General features: G+C 52.6%; 1 protein-coding gene across 1 annotated transcript in view; it reads right to left on the reverse strand.

Moving 5' to 3' along the window:
- The window catches only part of LOC144736654 (CLIP-associating protein 1-like), a 51,069-nt gene that overhangs the window by 8,122 nt on the left and 18,430 nt on the right, over positions 1 to 24,517 (reverse strand). Inside the window, exons 13-26 of the mRNA XM_078619226.1 lie at positions 24,224 to 24,333; positions 21,030 to 21,304; positions 20,573 to 20,636; positions 17,864 to 18,027; positions 16,887 to 16,965; positions 14,600 to 14,743; positions 13,765 to 13,911; positions 12,436 to 12,545; positions 9,788 to 9,919; positions 9,043 to 9,184; positions 7,883 to 8,201; positions 6,325 to 6,518; positions 5,912 to 6,040; positions 4,346 to 4,552 (exon numbers count right to left, since the gene is read on the reverse strand). Of these exons, the coding sequence (XP_078475352.1) occupies positions 4,346 to 4,552; positions 5,912 to 6,040; positions 6,325 to 6,518; positions 7,883 to 8,201; positions 9,043 to 9,184; positions 9,788 to 9,919; positions 12,436 to 12,545; positions 13,765 to 13,911; positions 14,600 to 14,743; positions 16,887 to 16,965; positions 17,864 to 18,027; positions 20,573 to 20,636; positions 21,030 to 21,304; positions 24,224 to 24,333 (2,216 nt within the window). The remainder of the gene's footprint in view (positions 1 to 4,345; positions 4,553 to 5,911; positions 6,041 to 6,324; positions 6,519 to 7,882; positions 8,202 to 9,042; positions 9,185 to 9,787; positions 9,920 to 12,435; positions 12,546 to 13,764; positions 13,912 to 14,599; positions 14,744 to 16,886; positions 16,966 to 17,863; positions 18,028 to 20,572; positions 20,637 to 21,029; positions 21,305 to 24,223; positions 24,334 to 24,517) is intronic.

A 24,517-nucleotide genomic window follows, 5' to 3' on the forward strand; every position in this document is an offset into this window, starting at 1 on the left:
ATTGTCACGACGTTTCGGCCACAACGCAAGCAGCCGTCCTCAGGTGGAGAACAGGTCTGTCGAGTAGACAGAGTCTGAATGGCAAGCCCCAGGCTTGGAGCGACTATTTAAGCTGGGATGGAGGGGCGAAGAGCGCCTTGACAAAATAATTTGCATATCAAGAGGAATTTGGCATATTTATGGGAAATGCAGATATGCGATTAGTACTACTTGTGAAATGCGTAGGCGGTTTGGCGAGGGGTTTAAAGTCATTATGCCCGTGCATTATGCAGGATTAGCAGTATCAAAGGGAGGGAGTAAGGTTAGAATTAATAAAGGGAAGGAATGTTAATAATATGGCGCCGCAGCAACTAATATGCTTATAGACTATACATTGTACTATTGCACTATGTTTTATTCCACCCAACTGTATACCACATAATCTTTCGGTAAAGTCACGTAGAAGGGAAGTAATCAAAGAATAAAAATAGAACATAATAAAATAATTCTCACGACGTTTCGGCCACAACGCAAGCAGCCGTCCCTCAGGTGAAGAATGAAACACCACCAGGCTTGGAGCGTATATTTAAGCTGGGTTGGAGGGGGGAAGAAGAGCGCCTTGACAAAATAAAATCAAGAGGAATTTAGCATATTTATGGGAAATGCGTAGGAGCTGGGCGGGGGGTTTCAAAGTCATATTATAACATGACTTTGAAAGAATAACATGACCGAAAGAACCAAGAAGATGAATCCCTGCCGTCACGAAAGCTTTAAATCAAAACGTAAGTAATTAGTTCATTGCAGTATCCATATCGCACCTCCCATGCAGTTTTGAGATGATTACCCCGCAATGGTTAGAATCTGCGTACGCCATCTTCGTCCCACAGTCAATAAACACGCTGTTCTTTTAAAGGAACGGGCCAAGCATCCTTAAACTAAACTATAAACGTTGTATTTTACCAGCTAAGGCCCACTGAGCTATGTAGCTCTTATTCAAAAGTGAACTGGCTATCACATTTTGATTTAAAGCTTTCGTGACTGCAGGGATTCATATTCTTGGTTCTTTTGGGGAAATAATAAAACAATATAAATATAAGACATTAATGTTTTATATTGATATTGTTTTATCATTTCCCTTCTGCGTGACTTTACCGAAATAACCAAGAATATGGCTATCACATATTATAGCTCAACAAAGTGGCTTATCATCATCACAATTTAAAGTAGCATTCAAATACTCGATAAACACATGATGTCGATTCTAAATGTGGAGGGAAAAACCGGAGGACCCGGAGAAAAATCCACGCGACCACAGGGAGAACACGCAAACTCCAAACGTACAGACGTCAGGGTTGGGATCGAATCCACGACCTCTTGTACACCAGATACATTTATAGAGCATCTTTCGTTAAAGGCGTTTGAACGTAGTTTAAAAAACAGTATAATGCAATAATGATTTAGCTATATGTATGTTGAACTGCTTTAGCACTGTATGTGTGAGTATGTGGGTCTCTATGCGAGTCTGTGAGTCTCTGTGCGAGTCTGTGGGTCTCTGTGCGAGTCTGTGGGTCTCTGCATGAGTCTGTGGGTCTCTGTGTGAGTCTATGGGTCTCTGTGTGAGTCTGTGGGTCTCTGTGCGAGTCTGTGGGTCTCTGTGTGAGTCTGTGGGTCTCTGTATGAGTATGTGGGTCTCTGTGTGAATCTATGGGTCTCTGTGTGAATCTATGGGTCTCTGTGTGAGTCTGTTAGTCTCTGTGAGAGTCTGTGGGTCTCTGTGCGAGTCTGTGGGTCTCTGTGCGAGTCTGTGAGTCTCTGTATGAGTCTATGGGTCTCTGTGTGAGTCTGTAGGTCTCTGTGTAAGTCTATGGGTCTCTGTGTGAGTCTGTGGGTCTCTGTGCGAGTCTGTGGGTCTCTGTGTGAGTCTGTGCGTCTCTGTGTGAGTCTGTGGGTCTCTGTGCGAGTCTGTGGGTCTCTGTGCGAGTCTGTGGGTCTCTGTGTGAGTCTGTGGGTCTCTGTGCGAGTCTGTGGGTCTCTGTGCGAGTCTGTGGGTCTCTGTGCGAGTCTGTGGGTCTCTGTGCGAGTCTATGGGTCTCTGTGCGAGTCTGTGGGTCTCTGTGCGAGTCTGTGGGTCTCTGTGCGAGTCTGTGGGTCTCTGTGCCAGTCTATGGGTCTCTGTGTGAGTCTGTGGGTCTCTGTGCGAGTCTGTGGGTCTCTGTGTGAGTCTGTGGGTCTCTGTGCGAGTCTGTGGGTCTCTGTGCGAGTCTGTGGGTCTCTGTGTGAGTCTATGGGTCTCTGTGCGTGTCTATCGGTCTCTGTGCGAGTCTGTGGGTCTCTGTGCGAGTCTATGGGTCTCTGTGCGTGTCTATGGGTCTCTGTGCGAGTCTGTGGGTCTCTGTGTGAGTCTGTGGGTCTCTGTGCGAGTCTATGGGTCTCTGTGCGTGTCTATGGGTCTCTGTGCGAGTCTGTGGGTCTCTGTGTGAGTCTATGGGTCTCTGTGCGTGTCTATGGGTCTCTGTGCGAGTCTGTGGGTCTCTGTGCAGGTCTGTGGGTCTCTGTGCGAGTCTGTGGGTCTCTGCATGAGTCTGTGGGTCTCTGTGTGAGTCTATGGGTCTCTGTGTGAGTCTGTGGGTCTCTGTGCGAGTCTGTGGGTCTCTGTGTGAGTCTGTGGGTCTCTGTATGAGTATGTGGGTCTCTGTGTGAATCTATGGGTCTCTGTGTGAATCTATGGGTCTCTGTGTGAGTCTGTGGGTCTCTGTGCGAGTCTGTGAGTCTCTGTATGAGTCTATGGGTCTCTGTGTGAGTCTGTAGGTCTCTGTGTAAGTCTATGGGTCTCTGTGTGAGTCTGTGGGTCTCTGTGCGAGTCTGTGGGTCTCTGTGTGAGTCTGTGCGTCTCTGTGTGAGTCTGTGGGTCTCTGTGCGAGTCTGTGGGTCTCTGTGCGAGTCTGTGGGTCTCTGTGTGAGTCTGTGGGTCTCTGTGCGAGTCTGTGGGTCTCTGTGCGAGTCTGTGGGTCTCTGTGCGAGTCTGTGGGTCTCTGTGCGAGTCTATGGGTCTCTGTGCGAGTCTGTGGGTCTCTGTGCGAGTCTGTGGGTCTCTGTGCGAGTCTGTGGGTCTCTGTGCCAGTCTATGGGTCTCTGTGCGAGTCTGTGGGTCTCTGTGCGAGTCTGTGGGTCTCTGTGTGAGTCTGTGGGTCTCTGTGCGAGTCTGTGGGTCTCTGTGCGAGTCTGTGGGTCTCTGTGTGAGTCTATGGGTCTCTGTGCGTGTCTATCGGTCTCTGTGCGAGTCTGTGGGTCTCTGTGCGAGTCTATGGGTCTCTGTGCGTGTCTATGGGTCTCTGTGCGAGTCTGTGGGTCTCTGTGTGAGTCTGTGGGTCTCTGTGCGAGTCTATGGGTCTCTGTGCGTGTCTATGGGTCTCTGTGCGAGTCTGTGGGTCTCTGTGTGAGTCTATGGGTCTCTGTGCGTGTCTATGGGTCTCTGTGCGAGTCTGTGGGTCTCTGTGCAGGTCTGTGGGTCTCTGTGCGAGTCTGTGGGTCTCTGTGCCGGTCTGTGGGTCTCTGTGTGAGTCTATGGGTCTCTGTGTGAGTCTGTGGGTCTCTGTGCGAGTCTGTGGGTCTCTGTGGGAGTCTGTGGGTCTCTGTGCCGGTCTGCGGGTCTCTGTGTGAGTCTATGGGTCTCTGTGTGAGTCTGTGGGTCTCTGTGCGAGTCTGTGGGTCTATGTGCGAGTCTCTGGGTCTCTGTGGGAGTCTATGGGTCTCTGTGTGAGTCTATGGGTCTCTGTGCGAGTCTATGGGTCTCTGTATGAGTATGTGGGTCTCTGTCTGAGTCTATGGGTCTCTGTGCGAGTCTATGGGTCTCTGTGCGAGTCTGTGGGTCTCTGTGCAGGTCTGTGGGTCTCTGTGCGAGTCTGTGGGTCTCTGTGCCGGTCTGTGGGTCTCTGTGTGAGTCTATGGGTCTCTGTGTGAGTCTGTGGGTCTCTGTGCGAGTCTGTGGGTCTCTGTGGGAGTCTGTGGGTCTCTGTGCCGGTCTGCGGGTCTCTGTGTGAGTCTATGGGTCTCTGTGTGAGTCTGTGGGTCTCTGTGCGAGTCTGTGGGTCTATGTGTGAGTCTCTGGGTCTCTGTGCGAGTCTGTGGGTCTCTGTGCGAGTCTGTGGGTCTCCGTGCAAGTCTGTGGGTCTCCGTGCAAGTCTGTGGGTCTCTGTGCGAGTCTGTGGGTCTCTGTGCGAGTCTGTGGGTCTCTGTGCGAGTCTGTGGGTCTCCGTGCGAGTCTGTGGGTCTCCGTGCAAGTCTGTGGGTCTCCATGCGAGTCTATGGGTGTCCGTGCGCGTCTATGGGTCTCTGTGCGAGCCTCCGCGAGAGAAAGCGGGGAAACCTGGAGGAGGCCGGGGATGACGTCGGGCAGCAGCTGCACGAGAGCGTCGCGCGAGATGCGCTCGGAGGCGCGCGTGAGCATCTTGATCGCCGCCAGGTTGATGGGGAAGTCGGCCGTCTGGACCACGGGGCTCAGAACCTTGACGCTCTGCTCGGGCGAGATGGAGCATACCAGCGCCGTGGCCGCCTCCTCTGCCGCACGCAGCACCTGGACGGAACGACGATGATAACGACAGCAACGATAATTATAAATAAGTAATTCTAGATTTGAAGCTTTTCGTGACTGCAAGGATTCATATTCGTAGGTTTTTTCGGTAAAGTCACGTAGGTAAAAAATTTAAATTAATAAAAGTAACAAAAAAAATCACGACGTTTCGGAGGCAACACAAGCTTTCGTCTTCAGGTGGAACCGTCACAGCCACGCTTGCTGTATCAAGTTCCACCTGAAGACGGAAGCTTGTGTTGCCTCCGAGACGTCGTGATTTTTTTTTTTCATTTAAATTTTTTACCTACGTGACTTTCCCGAAAAAACCTAAGAATATAAATAATTCTCAAAACGACCTGGACAGCATCGCACAGTTTCCGCTCGCTCTCGAAGGCCGAGCGATTCGAAAGGCGCGAGGAGGAATCACAGACGAAGCCGGCAAGGGCGGCAGCAGCCACTGGGCCGGTGAGCCGACAACAGCAATTGTCCAAGCTCTGCGGTCCCCTGTATATTCAGATGTTCTTAGGCGATGGATGGGCGTTCATGCTCGTGGGAGGAAGTCGGGAATACGTGTGCGACGCCGTAAAGATGGACACGGATGTAGATTAATCCACCCGCTAATACTCCCTTTCTTTGCAGCGCAAGACCAATGTGACACCCACGAGTGCGATCGAGGATAGCGCAATGTGAAAAAAAGTTCACAAATTATTTTGACATTTTGTTGCAACTTTACACAAACGCTGAATCGCGGCGAGGGAGACCCACGCAGCAGCATTACGATTATAACACCCGCAGTTATAACCAGGGGCAGCCACTCGATTCGAACTGCGAGCCTCTGCGACAACGAGCGGTACCAGCTGGGGACGAGCGTCAGAGGTCGCAAACGGGTTTTGATTCCTTACCCGTACCCGGCCGCACCAGGGTCGCAAACGGGTACCCGTACCCATACCCGTACCCGGCCGTACCCGTACCCTACACCCGTACCCAGCCGGGTACGGGTATCGGGTACCTGATTGCGACCTCTGAGATGAAGCCATGTTGCAGGCGCGGGTGGGTTGATTCTAGGAACTTGAATTGTGAGAAGAGACAAGACGTTGGGAAATGAGTGACAAACGGTTACTCACCAGTGACTCACGGCCTACCCGTACCCGGCCGCACCAGGGTCGCAAACGGCTACCCGTATACGTGACTTTACCGAAAGAACCAAAGAGTAATTCCTGCAGTTATGAAAGCTCCAAATTCAAGATGGGTACCCGTACCCGGCCTGGTACGGGTAGCCGGGTATCGGGTACCCGGTTGCGACCTCTGACGAGCGTCACCGCCCCCGCTTCTCCCCGGGGGGGGGGGGGGGGGGGGGCTCACCTCCTTCTGCGGGTCACGGTGCGCGTCCAGGATCTTCATGATGGTGAGCTCGGCGTAGTTCTTGAAGCGCGACGGCTGCGTCCTCAGGATTTCACGCAGCACGCGGAGAGACAGCGCGCGGATGGACGGCTGTGCGGGCACGTGGGGGGACAGCAGGCACGTGGGGTGCGCGGGCACACACGCAGGGCAGTGCTGTTAGAAAGTTTTCTACCAACGGCACATCGGGGGGGGGGGGAGGGAGGGGGGTGGGGCATCGACACAACGCGTTGCCTCTCCGTCTGCGGGGTCCGTAGGCGCACCGGGAGGGGCACGCACGCACACACACACACGCACACACACACGCACACACACACGCACACACACACGCACACACACACACGCACACACACACACACACACGCACACACACCCACCTCGCTGTCCACGAGAGCTTCCAGGAGGAGCAGCAGCACGGTCTTGAAGTGGTCGTCCCAGAGCCCCATGACGTTCTCGCGCGTGACCTTGAGCAGCTCGAGCAGGGCCGCCTGGCGCTCCTCCACGCACTCGCCGCACTCCGACAGCTCCCGCAGAAGCTCGGCAACCTTGTCCCCGTGCTCCAGCGGGATGTCTGCGACCGGGCGACAGGGCGAGGGGGGCGGCAGCTCTCAAGCCTCACGGCAACAAGAAAGGGACCTGGGTCAGAGGTCGCAAACGGGTTTTGATTCTTTACCCGTACTCGTACCCGGCCGGCACAAGGGTCGCAAACGGGTACCCGTACCCGATACCCGGCCGGGTACGAGTAGCCGGGTATCGGGTAGGGTACGGGTATCGGGTACCCGGTTGCGACCTCTGGCCTGGGTTCGATTCCCAACTCGGGCGCCTTTCGCGCCACCCCACCGCCCGCATATTCTCCCATGTATGTTGAATTTGCTCGATGCAGCTTCGTCTGGTGCAGAAGTACCCCCCCCCCCCCCCTGTGTGCCCCTCTTGCTCGTCTTGTATGTTCGTACGTATGTAGAACTTATTTCGCACCGTGCGTAGCCAACCGTGCAAATTGGAGGTGCGGAGAGGGGGGGAAAGGACAACAAACTAAGACACAAAAAGCAGTTCTAGAGAAGTTAAGTTTTAAATCGTGACGATTTAAAAGTGCATAGCTGCAGTGGGCTTACTAATATCGTAGCGGAGCCACCACCACCGCCGCCGCCACCGCCGCCCGGCTATGCGAGAGTAGAGAGAGCTAGAGGACAACTCAGCGGGCAAGGCCCCGTGCCAACGAGGGTAAAAGCGCGGTGGCGAGATGTTAACTACCTCGCCTGGTATGCAGGTCATGGGGCTCAACGCCTGCTGTGTATTTGGAGTGTGCGTGTCTCTCTCCCCGTGTTCGTGTTGATTTTCCTCCGGCTCCACTTTTGGAATGAACGTCACGCGTTTAAAGAGTGTTTGGGTGCTATACAAATTCACACGATGATAAGCCATTCGTGACTGCAGGGATTCATCTTCTTGGTTCTTTCGGTAAAGTCACGTAGAATGGAAATAATAAAATAATACAAATAAAACATAATAAAATAATTCTCACGACGTTTCGGCCACAACGCAAGCAGCCGTCCTCAGGTGGAGAGCAGGTCTGTCGAGAAGACAGAGTCTGAGGACGGCTGCTTGCGTTGTGGCCGAAACGTCGTGAGAATTATTTTATTATGTTTTATTTTTATTATTTTATTATTTCCATTCTACGTGACTTTACCGAAAGAACCAAGAAGATGACAAGCCACTTCGTTGAGCTATCATTTGTGACAGCCAGCTCGCTTCTGAAAAAGAGCTGCATAGCTTGGTGGTGCCTTAACTGATAAAATAAAAAATAGTTTCATTTAGTTTTAGCACAACAGGGGGGGGGGGGGGGGGGGACGACACAACAAACAAGGCGATCGGGGCCCAACAAGTCCCACCCTCGGGCGGTCCCCGGGCACAGGACGGGCGAAAGAGGCGATTGCGCACCATCCTGAAATTGCTCGATGTCGTCGTCGAAGATGGCCTCTCGCAGGGCGGATTTGTTGAAGGTGGCGGGGGATCCGCCAGGGGCGTGGTTGCGGGAGCTCGTCAGCAGGCCATGCTGCGACGGAGTGTTGAGCAGCGACGTCTTGTTGTCGAGCGCCGGGCGGCCGCAGTCCGTGCCGTCCGGCACGTGGTTGTGGTGGTGCTGGTTGTGGTGGTGCTGGTTGTGGTGGTGGGGGATGCGTTGCGGCTCGCTCGAGCACACGGCCGGCGCCGGAGCGGAGGAGGAGGACGACGAGGAGAGTCGTCCGTCGCGGGACAGCTGCGAGTCGCACACAGAGAGGGTCGGAGGGGACGGGTGACGGTTCGCTCCGCCCGGCGATTCGATCGAGCGCGCAATTCGATCCGGGGTGGATTATCGGAAATATCCTGTGAGGCTTACAAAGCTCAACCGCGGAGCGACTTTGGTGACGACGTTTTGCGCTGCAAGAGCGGCGCAAATAGCACGTGTCTTTAGTTATAACGGAGAAGGGGACAGCCATGCCGCAATAGTCGAAAAGTCCAAGGGACGAGATTAAGGAAGAGAGAAGAGGAAGGCTCTCCCTCTCACCGCCGCCACCACTCCCACCGCCACCGCCACCACCACTCCCACCGCCACCACCACTCCCACCGCCACCACCACCACCACCACTCACAGTGCCACCACCACTCCCACCGCCACCACCACTCCCACCGCCACCACCACCCCCACCACCACAGCCACCACCACTCACAGTGCCACCACCACTCCCACCGCCACCACCACTCCCACTGCCACCACCACTCTCACTCCCACCACCACTCTCACCCCCACCACCACCACCACTCCCACCACCACCACCACTCCCACCACCACCACCACTCCCACCACCACCACCACCACCACCCCCACTCCCACCACCACTCTCACCCCCACCACCACCACCACTCCCACCACCACCACCACTCCCACCGCCACCACCACCCCCACCGCCACCACCACTTCCACCGCCACCACCACCGCCACCACCACTCACAGTGCCACCACCACTCCCACCGCCACCACCACTCTCACTCCCACCACCACTCTCACCACCACCACCACTCCCACCACCACCACCACCACTCCCACCGCCACCACTCACAGTGCCGCCGCCGTCTCGCTTGATGGGTTCAGCGGCGTCCTCCTGGCTGCGGAAGCGGAAATTCTGGATGGCCTCGGTGACGCCGCGCAGCGAGCTGTAGATGTCGTCCGAGTTCATGTTCTCCGTGTCGTAATCCGGTGCACTGCACGCCAAACCACACCAAGCCACGCCACACCAAACCACGCCACCACCACGCCACCACCACGCCACGTCACGCCACACCACGCCACCACCACGCCACCACCACGCCACACCACGTCACACCAAACCACACCACGCCGCACCACGCAACGCCACGAGCTGGATCAAGCCATGGCATACAAGTCAAAACGATCGCCGTTAATCTCTCCGACAGGTTTTGGGTTGTGCTGGGTTGTACTCTGGCACGACGTCTGACGTCTCTCGCTCCACGTGCCGCCAGCTTTGTCGAAGTTATAAATTCGCTTTCACGCGGCACAAACCCAAAACGCATCGGGGCGCCTAGACAGCACAACCGCTGCTAAGAAAACCTACAAAGCGACGCTAAGCATTTATATTTCTAGCGACAGGGCGTGACATAGCGATAGAAGCTTTTAGTTGCCGTCCAACGTCTTAGCCGACGACGACCGTACCTACTTAGTCCAGCCTACGACAACTACCGACGCAAGGGGCGAGCGAATGGAGCAAGCGGTTAAAGCGTTCGCGCTCAGCAAAGGGGACAGCCACAGGGAGTAACCGTTAGGATTGAGGTTAAGACCGGCGTTACCTGGGCGAGGAATTTCGTCGCAAGCCACAGCTGTAAGAGGGGGTGGTGCTGGGGGAGGGGTTGGAGGGCGTTTGGCCGGGGGAGGGGGCATGCTTTACCAGCCCATTGACCGCACCCCAACCCCAGGGGCGTCTGGAATTAGCGACGCAGGCAAACACCCCGGTGAGAGATGGAAGGGGGGGGGGTAGAGAGAGAGGAAGTCAAAAGAGGCAATGTCAACGCAGGCAAGGTCGAGGGTTATCAACGGTTAAGGGGGGGGGGGGGGGGGGGGGGGGGACGCAAGCATGGCGAGGTACAACCGGAGGAAGATGTTAAGAGACGACAAGGGGGAAAACGCATTTGCAGATCAACACAAATGTAGGCCTTTTTGTTACCGAAAGAACCAAGAACATGAATTCCTGCAGTCACGAAAGTTTTAAGCATAAAAGAGTGAGTTTGGTCCGTGCATTTATATAGCAACGAAAGCCTCGCCGAGCCTCCGGGTCCTGCTGATATTTCCAAGTAGGGGCCCCATAACCGATTTGTGTTTTCAAATCAATTAAACGTGGCAAAAATTTGGACTACGACACCGGCAAATGCTGTTAGCGAGCAGCACCTATGAAGGCCGGAACGGCACACGAGGGGGTGGGTGGTCAGCACCACGCCTGGCCGCCTTTGTCTCCCGAGTGGAGATGTTTTAACGCACCGCACCAAGGAATAATTTGAGGCCGAGTCGACCTAAGGGAGAGGCCCAGGACCGGTTCAGATAATCGCCACCGATGTTGGCCGTGAGCGGGAACCGAACTCGTGTCGCCGGGTTCGTAGCGCTAACCGCAACACTGCCGCGCGCAGACATTGCGTATTTCTGACGGTCAACACGCACGGGCGGCAATTCACCAGGGCGGCCGTGGCTCCGAGCCGAGAACCGCACCACACCTGACCATTCTAGATTTGTTTAGCTTCTTTTTTCACACGCTGGTTTCCTGCTTTAAGTTTTACCCACCAAGCAACGTAGCAGGAGGCTGTTTCTTCCTGACCTGCTTTTTTGCATTTACCATCTACATGGCAGAGGCGCGGTCCCATTAGCAGCAGCCGCACTTTAACAACTCTGGCCCCCCCCCCCCCCCCCATCAGCGAGTCTACATAACAAAGGCTCAGTCCTTTGTTATGTAGACTAGCCTTAGCTTCAGCCGCACCAACCTTACCATAATAATAAAAAACTCCTATCCAGGGGCCTGCCCTGGCTCCTCCCCCCTCAACCAGTATATATATACGGGGTCGGATCTCTTGGAATTTCTCATTTCCTTGATACAGCTATCGTGCTGTGACGGTTCCACCTGAAGACAGAGGCTTGTGTTGCCTCCGAAACGTCGTGATTTTTATTATATTTTTTATTTAACTTTAATTAATTTAACATTTTTACCTACGTGACTTTACCGAAAAGAAAAAAAACCCCAAGAATTTCACACCTGACCAGCGGCGCACACGCTAGCGCAGAGGGGCCCTGTCAAGACCTGGGGTCGATAACAATCGTCACCGTGCCATGTGCAATGAGACAATTACAGGGGTAAATTACAATCGTAATTGCCATTTCAGATGACGCCAGCTGCCGCAATTGTTCGTGTAAAGAGGCTTGTACGTCATGAGCGATGGAACTCCAGTCCTCTCCGAACCGCGTCACGCCAGCATTACCTTACGCCGCTGCCGAAGGCTCAGCGAGGCTTTCCTGGATGGTTGTGCGTGTGTACGCGTGTGTACGCGTATACGTGTGTGTGTGTGTGTGCGCGGAGAGTGGTGGTGCAGCGATTGGCGCACACTGTGCCACGAACGTAGCGACCGGGAATTCATTTCAGCGGTAATGATGTGAAACCGGTCCCGACCCCCCTCAAGGTCTACAAAACCACAAATGAGGACCTGCTGTCGTGTCTATGTTAAACTTCTTTCGCACCGTACGAAGCCGATTGTAGCTAATCGGAGGTGCGTAAACAGCAGGAATAGGGAGACACAAGGCGGCCCGGGGTAATTCTGGCCACAACTCCTCTTCATAGGTGCACCGTGCCAGCCTTGATAGGCGCTCGCTAACAGCACCTTGACGCGCACAGTCTGCGTGGGATACACGGGGGGTACCTTTGTTCATTTGTGCAGATGACCGCATGCACGTGTGTGTGCGTGCGTGCATGTGCGTGTGCGTGCGCGCGTGCGCGTGCTTGTGTGCGTGCATGCATGCGTGCGTGCGTGTGTGCATGCGTGCGTACGTGGGTGCATGCGTGCGCGCGTGCATGCATGCATGTGTTCGTGCGTGTGTGCGTGCATGCGTGCGTGCGTGCGTGTGTTCGTGCGTGTGTGTGCATGCGTGTGTGCGTGTGTGTGTGTGTGCGTGTGTTCGTGCGTTCGTGCGTGCGTGTGTGCGTATGTGCGTGTGTGCGTGTGTGTGTGCATGCGTGCGTACGTGCATGCATGCGTGTGTTCGTGCGTGTGTGCGTGTGTGCGTGTGTGTGCATGCGTGCGTGTGTGCGTGCGTGTGTGCGTGTGTGTGCATGCGTGCGTGCGTGGGTGCATGTGTGCGTGCGTGCATGCATGCGTGTGTTCGTGCGTGTGTGTGTGCATGCATGCGTGTGTTCATGCGTGTGTGCGTGTGTGTGTGTGCGTGTGTGCATGTGTGCGTGTACCCAAGGGACAACGAATCCTGGGACGACGCGCTCCCTGGAGATGTCAGCGGCCGCGTCCGCCCTGTGCCGGACTGCGACGAGGGGCGGTGCGCCACTCCACTCGCCCACCCCTGGCACGGCACGCGACACCGTCGCCACGTCGGTGAACGCCGCGGTCACGGCGGCAACGACGACGACGGCGTGACCCCCGACCCCCCCCCGTCCCCACCCACCCTGCTCAAACCCGGCGACGGTGAGCAACTCGATTACACGGCGAGGGTCGGGGGGGGCCGTTGAGCCGGGGTTGTGGGAGACTCCACCGTGCCACGGTTGGCAGCTTGTCTCTCTCTACATCCGGTGACCATTACCGACTTGCCACGACGTGGCGCGTATTTTTTTATCATCTCTCGTCGGGAGGTTTATTTTGTGCCTACGACGGAATTGCCCTCAACTAACCCGCGTGCGGTCAGATCTCGCCTGGTTAAACAAAAATGAACAGGACACTGGGAGCTGCGCACGGATGCGAAACTGGGTTGCGCACTGCGATCTCCGCGTGTGCGCATTGGGGGCGGGACTCGGTGCCTACCAAGCAGAGGTCGCAACCGGGTACCCGATACCCGTACCCTACCCGTACCCGGCCGGGTACGGGTACCCGTTTGCGACCCTGGTGCGGCCGGTTACGGGTACGGGTAGACCATGAGTCACTGGTGAGTCACCGTTTGTCACTCATTTCCCAACGTCTCGTCTCTTCTCACAATTCAAGTTCCTAGAATCAACCCACCCGCGCCTGCAACATGGCTTCATCCCAGAGGTCGCAATCGGGTACCCGTACCCGTACCCTAGCCAGGTATCGGGTAGGGTACGGGTACCCGTTTGCGACCCTGGTGCGGCCGGGTACGGGTACGGGTAAGCAATCAAAACCCGTTTGCGACCTCTGCTACCAAGGGGACATGCTAAGGGTGCCCACGTGATGCCCCCACGTGGTACCTGCGAAGAGGACATGCTAAGGGTGCCCACGTGGTACCCCCACGTGGTACCCCCACGTGGTACCTGTGAAGAGGACATGCTAAGGGTGCCCACGTGGTACCCCCACGTGGTACCCCCACGTGGTACCTGCGAAGAGGACATGCTAAGGGTGCCCACGTGGTACCCACCCCCCCCCCCACGTGGTACCTGTGAAGAGGACATGCTAAGGGTGCCCATGTGATACCCACCCCCCCCCACGTGGTACCTGTGAAGAGGACATGCTAAGGGTTCCCACGTGGTACCCACCCCCCCCCCCCACGCGGTACCTGTGAAGAGGACATGCTAAGGGTGCCCATGTGGTACCCACCCCCCCCCACGCGGTACCTGCGAAGGGGACATCCCCGCGGCACGGATGTGCGAGTTCAGCAGCTTGGTGGCGGCGGCCTGGAAGGTCTTGGGGAGTGCGCCGAGCAGCATGGTGAACTCGGCCGTGTTGAGCTCAAACAGGGAGATGAGCACCGTTTGCGCCGCCTGCGATCCCCACCGAGAGACAACGACCACCGCCCCCCCCCCCCACCACCACCCCGTAGAAATTTAACAGAGACGAGGCTCTCAGAGTATAACGAGACAAAGATCCAGATTTGAAGCTTTCGTGACTGCAAGGATTCATGCTCTTAGTTCTTTCGGTAAAGTCACGGAGGGAAAAAATGAAATTAAAATGAATACAGATATTTTGCTGTGACGGTTTCACCTGAAGACGGAAGCTTGTGTTGCCTCCGAAACGTCGTGGTTTTATTGTTTTATTTTTATTAATTTTTATTTCATTTTTTACCTACGTGACTTTACCGAAAGAACTAAGAGTATGAGACAAAGATCCCCCGTGTAGCCTTAACAGGCTGTTGGGGCGAGTGCTGTTAGCGAGCAGCACCTATGAAGGCCGGCACGGCACACGAGGGGGTGGGTGGCCGACACCACGCCCGGCCGCCTTTGTCTCCCCGGTGGCGATGTTTACACATCGCACCGGGTACTCAATGTAGGCTGAGTCGACCTAGGGGAGGCCCAAGACCGGTTCAAATAATCGTCACTGGTGTTGGCTGTGAGCGGGAATCGAACCCGGGCCGCCAGGTTCGTAGCGCAGCGCGTCGACCGCTGCACTACCGCTCCCCTAGACGTACACACACACACGCACGCACAGAGAAAGAGAAAAAACATCGCTCACCTTCCTGATGTCGGAGCTCTTGGGCTCCGTGGTCCAAGTGATGATGCGAGACATGGCGAGCCGCGCCTCGCTCGAGTTCACAAAGTCCGTGGGGTCCATCTGCCGCGATAGGCTCTCGATGTACTTTAGGATGGCGATCTTGACCTGCGGGCAGCGCGGACAAAGAATCATTATAATTGCGGAACGAGGAATGATTTTTCGCTTTCAGGTCGGGTAAGAACACACCCAGTTGTGAAAGATAACAACAACAATAAAAAAAATTAACCCGTAAAAACAAAGTTTTTCACTATAAATCCTTTATATGCGTGGCGGCTAGAGTCCTCTCGTCCTCTGGCTTGAGATGGCTGGCACCTATGGGTCAGATGAATGCCTGGCACCATTAAGCAATTGGTAATTAAATATAATTAATTTTTTCCTAAAAAGTGTAAAATTTTGGAAAAATGTTTTCACGAAAAAAAAAGGTATCAGTTTTGTTGGCAGATAAAAGGGTAAAATTTTTTTTTCATATTTTGCTACTGGCAAACGAGGTTCCAATGGTGTAAATGCTTACCCCGAGCTCTCATACTCTGATGGTGCATTGTCTTTGAGTTGTGCGCCTTTTGGCGTCATCTGGTCCAACACCATGTGAGACTAGGCTCTAAGAAAAGCTGTCTCGGGTGTGGACCAATCAATTTCAAGGACAGTGCATATATTATCAGAGTTGTGTTTTTTGTTTGCCGACCGCAGGTATTGTGGTCAATGCAAACATGACACCTTGTAAAAAAAGGTGTCAGTTTTGTTGCCAGATAAAAGGGTAAAAAACCAATTCTCATATTTTGCTACTGGCAAAGGAGGTTCCATGGTTATTTTTCATTGCAAAAGATTTACGTGCTATAAATGAGGCCTATTTCTCCCCAAAAAGCATCACAGGGTGCATCAAATTTTTTTTTACATTTCTGAGAATTTACAACAACACCACAAGACATGTGCCTCCCGGCTCTGGAGACCACCTGGAGAAGATTCCAGGCACGCGTTGACAACGATGGCAAACAAGTGGAGAGTCTTATCCCCTCCCTTTGATGCTGCTAATCCTGCATAATGCACGGGCATAATATGACTTTGAAACCCCCCGCCCACCTCCTACGCATTTCACAAGTAGTACTAATCCCATATCTGCATTTCCCATAAATATGCAAAATTCCTCTTGATATGCAAATTCTGTTGTCAAGGCGCTCTTCCCCCTCCAACCCAGCTTAAATAGACGCTCCAAGCCTGGGGTGTTTCATTCAGACTGTCTTCTCGACAGACCTGTTCTTCACCTGAGGGGACGGCTGCTTGCGTTGTGGCCGAAACGTCGTGAGAATTATTTTATAATGTTTTATTATTATTATTTTATTATTTCCATTCTACGTGACTTTACCGAAAGAACCAAGAAGATGAGTCTTTACTTTTTGAAGCTATTAACATTACATTTGTTATCCTGTTACAGTGTATTATCCGTTCTTTTTCCTTTAAAAACGACAGTCCCACGTAAGTGTTAAATGTTTGAATCACCCTGTATGTTTCCTTCCAGGGCCACACGCCGTTCCTATGATCACTGTTACATTTTCTTGGTTCTTTCGGTAAAGTCACGTAGAATGGAAATAATAAAATAATAAAAATAAAACATAATAAAATAATTCTCACGTTTCGGCCACAACGCAAGCAGCCGTCCTCAGGTGGAGAACAGGTCTGTCGACGGCTGCTTGCGTTGTGGCCGAAACGTCGTGAGAATTATTTTATTATGTTTTATTTTTATTATTTCCATTCTACGTGACTTTACAGAAAGAACCAAGAAGATGAATCCCTGCAGTCACGAAAGCTTTAAATCGAAATTCACTGTTACATTGTTTTTATAGCTTTATTTTGGCGATTTCGAAAACATTTTGGTTTAGCCATATTTGTTTGTTATAGTAACAGAGTTAGACTGATTACTTTCATCTCAATTGTCTTATGGTTATTGTATGACTTGCATCCCACTGGGATTTTTGATATACGGTGCTTTTTCCCGGAAGACTTTGCTGGATTTCTCTGTCGCGCGTCGTCACTTTAAGATCTTTCTTGTCCGTGTTTTTGTTTGTTGCGGTTGCACCCGATTCAAGAGCCGCATGGCTCACAGGGCTATACCTAATACATGAACTGAAAATTAACTGGCTGATGAGCGTACGGGTGCCCGGCTCAACCACGTGGGGCGGGGGGGGGGGGGGGGCCCCACATTGCGAGGCGCGATAATAATTTTAAAAAATGTCGAAGCGTCCCGTTTACAAACCTTGAGGCTCGGGGTCTGTGCGTGATCCACGATGAATCGCATCAAGATGCTGAACTGCTGGTCAAAGGGAAACAAGGTCCTGCAATGCAAAGTAAAAATATAACGCACACACGAATTAGGAAATAATAATAATAATGATGATGATGATGATGATTCTATTTCTCTCGTTATTTATGTACAGTAAGGTCTCAGGATTACGCGGACCTGCTCGTACACGACCCCCACCCCCACCCCCACCCCCCCGATTCGTGCTCGCACTTTGCAACTCGTTACTTTGGCTACTACACGCACGGGGCGGGAAGCGGAGGAAAAACCACCCCGGCCATCACAATAAAAGGCAGATGAGAACCACCGCCTCGCCACTCATTTTCAACAAAGAAAACCACCTCCTTGCCATTCAAAATAAAACACATTCCTGCGGAGGGAGCTGGTAGGAACGTTGGGTTGCTCGGTCAATGGTCAGGGTCAACGGCGGCGTGGTGTATTCCGCAAATATGCCCGACTGAGAGCGGGCACAAGCCGGCATGAGTAGGTTAAACGTTGAGTTTTATAAGGGCACCACGGGGTGACCAGCCCCTCCCCACCCAGCCCCACCCCTCCCACCCCACCCAGCCCCTCCCCACACAGCCCCTCCCCACCCTCTCTACCCAGCCCCTCCCCACCCTCCCCACATAGCCCTTCCCCACCCTTCCCTCCCCACCCAGCCCCACCCTCCCCACCCAGCCCCACCCCTCCCACCCCTTACCCAGCCCCACCCTCCCCACCCAGCCCCTCCCCACCCTCCCCACCCAGCCCCTCCCCACCCTCCCCTCTCCACCCCTCCCATTTTTGGATGCACGACGGACGGACGGACAGAATAATCCCCTGTGGGCTGGTGTAACCAGGAGGTTACTACCAGTAAAAAGATTACTTTGTGAGTCAATCCGACAACGACGACGATGACAACGACGACAACAACAATAAACCACGGAGCTGACCGCGTGGTGTCGAGGGCCTTCTGCAGCTTGGCGTGCACGGACACGAGCAGGTCGGCCCCCGTCTTCTTCAGCAGCTGGGTGAGCAGCACGGAGAGCCACTCGTGCAACTCGTTGTGGTGGACCGCCACGAACTCCACCAGGGTCTCCACAAACAGGCTGAACACCTGCACGCACGCGACGCACGCGACGCAGCCCGGCATCGGTCCCCGCGCCTCGTCATCGCCGCCGTGCGCGCTTCTAGGCGGCCGTCTGGAACGCGCTCTTCCTTCCGAGAGTAAGGAAGCTGCTTTTAAGTCATCTCGATTGTAAAACTCACTGATTTTTAGAACTGATTTTTGCGTTTAGTTTGTCGTCATTTCCCCCGCACCTCCGCTTGGCATGGTTGGCTACGTGCGGTGAGAAAGGCGTTCAACGTACATACGCTGCTGTTTACTACACTGCATTATACACTACACTACTATATACACGACTATACAATACATCAAATTAATATTTATTTACAAATTTTTGCTCGTCTTGCAAAACACTCGCAGACCAAGTTACTCGCAATCCAAGGTTTTTACTGTGCATACATCGTCGTCGATGACTCAATACTGACACCGCGCCCCACCCGTTGCAGTACACCCCGAGGTTGCCGTGCGATAGGGGACCCCCCCCCCCCCGCCCAAGTGGCAAAATCACTGTGCGGCACAAGGTCAGATAAGCAACGCCGGCCTGCAAGGCGGCATTAGTCCGCCCATCGGGGGCTACGTTTGCAGCGTGGATGTTCTCAGTTCGAAGCAAATGGCCGGTCATTTGAGAAAGTTCGTGACATTTGGACATCTTCTTGGTTCTTTCGGTAAAGTCACGTAGAAGGGAAGTAATAAAATAATAAAACATAATAAAATAATTCTCACGACGTTTCGGCCACAACGCAAGCAGCCGTCCTCAGGTGAAAACCAGGTCTGTCGAGGCGACAACATTCAGACGCTGTCTCCCCGACAGACCTGGTTTTCACCTAAGGACGGCGCTGCTTGCGTTGTAGCCGAAACGTCGTGAGAATTATTTTATTACGTTTTATTTTCATCCTTTTATTACTTCCCTTCTACGTGACTTTACCGAAAGAACCAAGAAGATGAATCCCTGCAGTCACGAAAGCTTTAAATCGACATTTGGACAGTTCGATAAACTGTGATCCCACGACACTCTGCCAGCGGACCCCGACACCTCACCAAGGCAACCGATCACTCCACGGACTGCCCAGTCGCGCTTCGTTGCAAAAACACGAACGCTAGTTCGCGAAAAGAACGGCGCTGACGCGACGCCAAAAAGAACGGATTGGTGGCACTTACTCTCTGTTGAGGATGTCGGGACAGCGACGCATGGAGAGAGAAAAAAGACACACGCACAATACTGATGAGCGCACGGGACCAACACAAGAAAAAGACACGCAACAAATAATTACGAACGCAACCACGATGCGTCCACAGCAGTGTACCCATGCTGCTGTGCATGAGAGGGTCGTGATGGCGTGTGCATTACGAGTCAGTTTGCGTTGGCCACCTAAGGCGCCACCGTCATATTTACACGCAATCATATTAACAGGTAAGGTCCATAAGCTTGTGTTGCCTCCGAAACGTCGTGATTTTTATTTTATTGAACTTTTATTAATTTAAATTTTTTACCTACGTGACTTTACCGAAAAAAACTAAAAATATGAATCCTTGTAGTCACGAAAGCTTCAAATCTAGAATTAATGCCCTCTACGGGGAGGAATTCCACCTATCTGTTAGAGTTTTTAACAGACGAGACAAGAAGTCACAGCTTCTCGAGACGCTGGCCTTCCTCAAGAGATGCCGAGATAACAAGGTAATACCCATCGCTTTCACACTCACATCCGCTGCTGTGTCCTCACCGCCGCACCTTACCATAATAATAAAAAGTGTGCCGTTCCTGGTCCCCCCCCCCCTCAACCATTATATATACGGAGTGGTATCTCTTGTGATCTCTCATTTACTTGATACAGCTGTCGGGCTGTGATGGTTCCACCTGAAGACGGAAGCTTGTGTTGCCTCCGAAACGTCGTGATTTTTATTTTATTTTACTTTTATTAATTTTAATTTTTTACCTACGTGACTTTACCGAAAAAACATAAGAATATAGCTATACAGCAAGTTTTTTGGAAGAGACCCATCACAAACGACAGCTCAACAAAGTGGGCTTATCATCATCAGGTGTAAAGCAGACAAATACTCCAAACGCGTGATGGTGATCCTAAATGTGGAGGGAAAAACCGGAGGACCCGGAGAAACATCCACGCGTCCACGGTGAGACAGTCATGCGTCAGGGTCAGGACTCACGACCTCCTGCATACCAGGCGAGGTAGTTAACATCTCCTAGCCACCGTGATGATGATGAGAGAGAGACATGCAAACTCCCAATATACAGCAGCAGGCGTCAGGGTCAGGACTGAACCCACGACCTCCTGTATACCAGGCGAGGTATTTAACATCTGCTAGCCACCGTGATGATAAGAGACATGCAGACTCCAAATATACAGCAGGCATCAGGGCCAAGATTGAACCCACGACCTCCTGTATACCAGGCGAGGTAGTTAACATCTCATAGCCATCGCGGGTTGCCTTGTAGCAACCCTCCTTGGACGCAGGGATGGAGCCGAGAGCTCGTGTCCATCGTGTAACCGCATGGAGCAGGCCGGACGCTGTTTACCTTGCTGTGAGGATCTGAGAACATCCTGGAGAAGATTTCGCAAAGCCTCTTCATCTCGACTCGACTGCAAATGCCCAAAAAAGAAACGAACGCACGAGAGAACGTAAAGCAGACATCGAACCGGAGAAATACAAAAAAAAATACGGAGCAGTGTGCAAAGGTTACTGGGTAATGCGTCACCCGGTCATCCATTGTAAAATCCGCACCTTAACGTAAGTTTGTGTTGTCATTGTTGTTGTCATTGTTGTTGTCATTGTTGTTGTCATAGTTGTTGTCATAGTTGTTGTCCTGACCACTCTCAGGTACCAGGGTCATTGTTGCTGTCCTTACCACTCTCACCCGAGTCAATTGTTGTTGTTGTTGTCCCTACCACTCTCACCTGACTTGTCGTTGCCCCCACCACTCTCACCCGAATCGTTGTTGTTGTTGTTGCTGTTGCTGCCCCCACCACTCTCACCTGAGTGGCCGATGGCTCTTGAGGATGTTCTGCAGGCCCATGAGTCCCTCCTTGCGCTCCGCCCAGTTGGGGCTGGCGCAGTGGTTCAGCACCTCGGCCACATCCTCCGCCGGGCGGGCACCCAGCACCGTGCCCAGGCCGCCGACGCCGCCCACACCGCCGCCGCCGCCGCGTGAGCTGTACGAGCGATCCGAGCACATGCTCGAAGTCTCGCTGTTGGCGTCGTCGTCCGAGCCGAGGCCGTAGTCGTAGCGCTTCCGAACCGGCTTCCGCTGCTGCCGCCGCCGACAAGGGATCGTTGTTCAAGTTCCCCGGGGGGTGGAGGTGATCGGAAGCAAATCGTCGCCGCGATCGCAAGAGGGGGGTGGGGGGGGGAAAAAGAAAAAACGGCTCCCTCGTGAAGACGCGGGTCACCCATTTACGGTACCGGTTTTTGCCGGGCCAGCCCAGAGCCGTAGGCCGGTTGCCTCCAACTTTCTGGCATAGGAACCGACCGTCTAATCCGACGCGTCCAAGTATGTTAATGATTTTTTGTGGGCTATATGCTTTTTGGGTGTACACGTGTGAGGTGTACGTGACCTTTATTTATAACCAGGGTCAACAAGCTCATTGGGACCAACGAGGACAAGCCGCTTCGCGTTGAGCTATCATTATGATAGCCAGGTTGCTTCTGAAACAGAGCTGTGCAGCTCAGTGTAAGAGGTTTTTGGGCTTGAAATGTAAATGATGTAGGTTTACTCTCAAACACAACGGTGTGCTGAACTAGTAACGTATTGGCATGTTTTTTACTTTTAAGTGACAAACTTTGCTGATTGGCTTTGTTGAAACAGATGATTGGCATGGCGGGTTTTAAGGACACATATATATAACGCGATCTAACCAAAAAACCTCTATTATGGATAATATTGGTCGCGAAAGCCTACGTGTTGGGCCTCGCCTGATAAAATAAAATAAAAGTTTAGTTTAAATTACACGAACGAAGCCGGGATTCCGATGTGTGCCCGTCAGCTGTAGCTGGCGAGCAAGCGCACGGCTTTCCGGCTGTGATGCACGGGTCAGAAACATCGGACGATGACCAAAACCGAGAAAGAAAACACAAAAAAAATCATCTGAAATGTGCGCACCAAAAAAATAAAAAGCGCGCGACGAGACGCATGGCCCTCATTTTCACCGAGCGAAAAGAAAGCGGAACGCGTGGGATCTGGGGAACGAGCGCTAAACGACAAACATTACGGTGTGGGTTCGGATAAGTGAAGCGAGCGGAGCTTGGACAGGGACATGTCACGGCCGGACGGGACGATGGGCAACGGTGGATACCCGACCATGGAGTGGCAGCGAAGGAGAGGGGGAACGTGCCCGAGAAAAGGCCCGCGGCGGTGAGATCGGCTCGGGGTGCGAGAGAGAGAGATGAATGGTGGCATCAGCCAGACAAACCGTTGGCATCACAGCACTGGTTAGGGTTGGCATCAGCCAGACCGATCGTTGGCATCACAGCACTGGTTAGGGTTGGCATCAGTCAGACCGATCGTTGGCATCATAGCACTGGTTAGGGAGGCATCAGCCAGACCGATCGTTGGCATCATAGCACTGGTTAGGGAGGCATCAGCCAGACCGATTGTTGGCATCTCAGCACCGGTGACATCGGCAGGGTGAGAGGGCTTTCATCCAGAAATTGAGAGACAACAGCTGATGCTAAAGACAATGACGATGAATGTAAATGCAAACACCGAGTTGGCGCACGCAAAAGAATGAAGAGCGCGTTCTCTTGCCATCAGACAAACCATGTGAGAGCACAATCACGATTACGACGATGGCCTCGCGCTGCTACGTTTAAAGCCAAGGGAATCCAGAGCAATACCTTTCTGATGGACACTCTGAACAGCTGAACGCAGCAACCACAACGGGAGGTAGAGGTTCAGTGAAGAAAGAGCAAGGTCGTTCACATTATGCACACCAAGCCGTGTGCCCGGGGGTCAATAAACGTAGACAGATCTGGTCTCATGCACGCACACACACAGCCACCTTGATTATAAAATGCACCACCCAACTTTGGCCTTGCTGACATCTGATGATGCTGGGTGTAATCTCCAGAGTTCGCTTTTCAGCATGACGGGATCCGCAGTTCTGACATTTAAACCCACACGTGACGCTAACCCCAATATAAACTAATTACGAATCACCATTGGAACCTCCTTTGCCAGTAGCAAAAAACGATCATTGTTTTTTTTACCATTTTATCTGGCAACAAAACTGACACCTTTTTTTTTACAAGGAGTCATATTTGCATTGACCACAATACCTGCGGTCGGAATGCAAACAAAAAACACGACTCTCATGATGTATGCACTGTCCCTGAAATTGATTGGTCCACACCCGAGACAACTTTTCTCAGAGCCTAGTCTCACATGGTGTTGGACCAGATGAAGCCAAAAGGCGCACAACTCAAAGAAAATGCACCATCATAGTATGAGAGCTCGGGGTACTCAGATGGTGCATTGTCTTTGAGTTGTGTGACTAGGCTCTGAGAAAAGCTGTCTCAGGTGTGGACCAATCAACTTCAAGGACAGTGCATACATCATCAGAGTCGTGTTTTTTGTTTGCATTCCGACCACAGGTATTGTGGTCAATGCAAACATGACTCCTTGTAAAAAAGGTGTCAGTTTTGTTGCCAGATAAAAGGGTAAAGAACCAATTATAATTACGAATCGTTATTTTAAATTGTACGCTCGGCACTGTGTCAGTGGGATGAACACGCGTCCGTTCGCCAAACGGAGCAAAGAAACCCCACGCTCCGAAACGTTTTTGCCGACATCAAACTCCAAGAAGGATTGGAAAGCTGCAGTTTATTGGTCAAATATCGTGGGCAATTGTGTTAATCCTATGCGATATATTTCATGCTGCAAATCACAGCCAATTACACAACAGCCAAAATAATATTAATAACAACCATCGCACAAAGACGGTCACTGCATCGCGCGCTTTCAGATGCGCTTCTGCGGCCGTCTGGAACGTTCCTCCTTCCAATATTAGGAATCGACTGAAGCGATGCACTTTTATATATAAACTGAAAAGAATTTCTTTAAAACTACCTTTTCTGTTCAGTTTGTTGTCCCTCCCTGCAACACTGTTGGATACGTACCGTGCAAAAGAAGTTCAACATACGTGCGTAACAATACAACAAAGCGGGCACATACCAGGGCGTCCGCAAAGGCAGCTTCGATCTCCGGGCTGGTGTTGAGGACCCGCATGGCGTGCAGGGAGGGCGGAAGGTAGGCTGCCTGATCCAACCCAAACCGGTCAGCCACTGCTCACACACGATAGGGGGGCGCCACGGACACGACAGGCACGCAACCTCCGCAGTCAGCATCGCTCCGGTCAACTTATTTAGGGTTAGTTAAGGGTTTTATTTTGTCTTCTTGGTTCTTTCGGTAAAGTCACGTAGAATGGAAATAATAAAATAATACAAATAAAACATAATAAAATAATTA

The sequence above is a fragment of the Lampetra planeri genome, chromosome 62 (assembly GCF_965212315.1).
Source record: "Lampetra planeri chromosome 62, kcLamPlan1.2.h2, whole genome shotgun sequence".
In the NCBI taxonomy this organism is placed as follows: domain Eukaryota; kingdom Metazoa; phylum Chordata; class Hyperoartia; order Petromyzontiformes; family Petromyzontidae; genus Lampetra; species Lampetra planeri.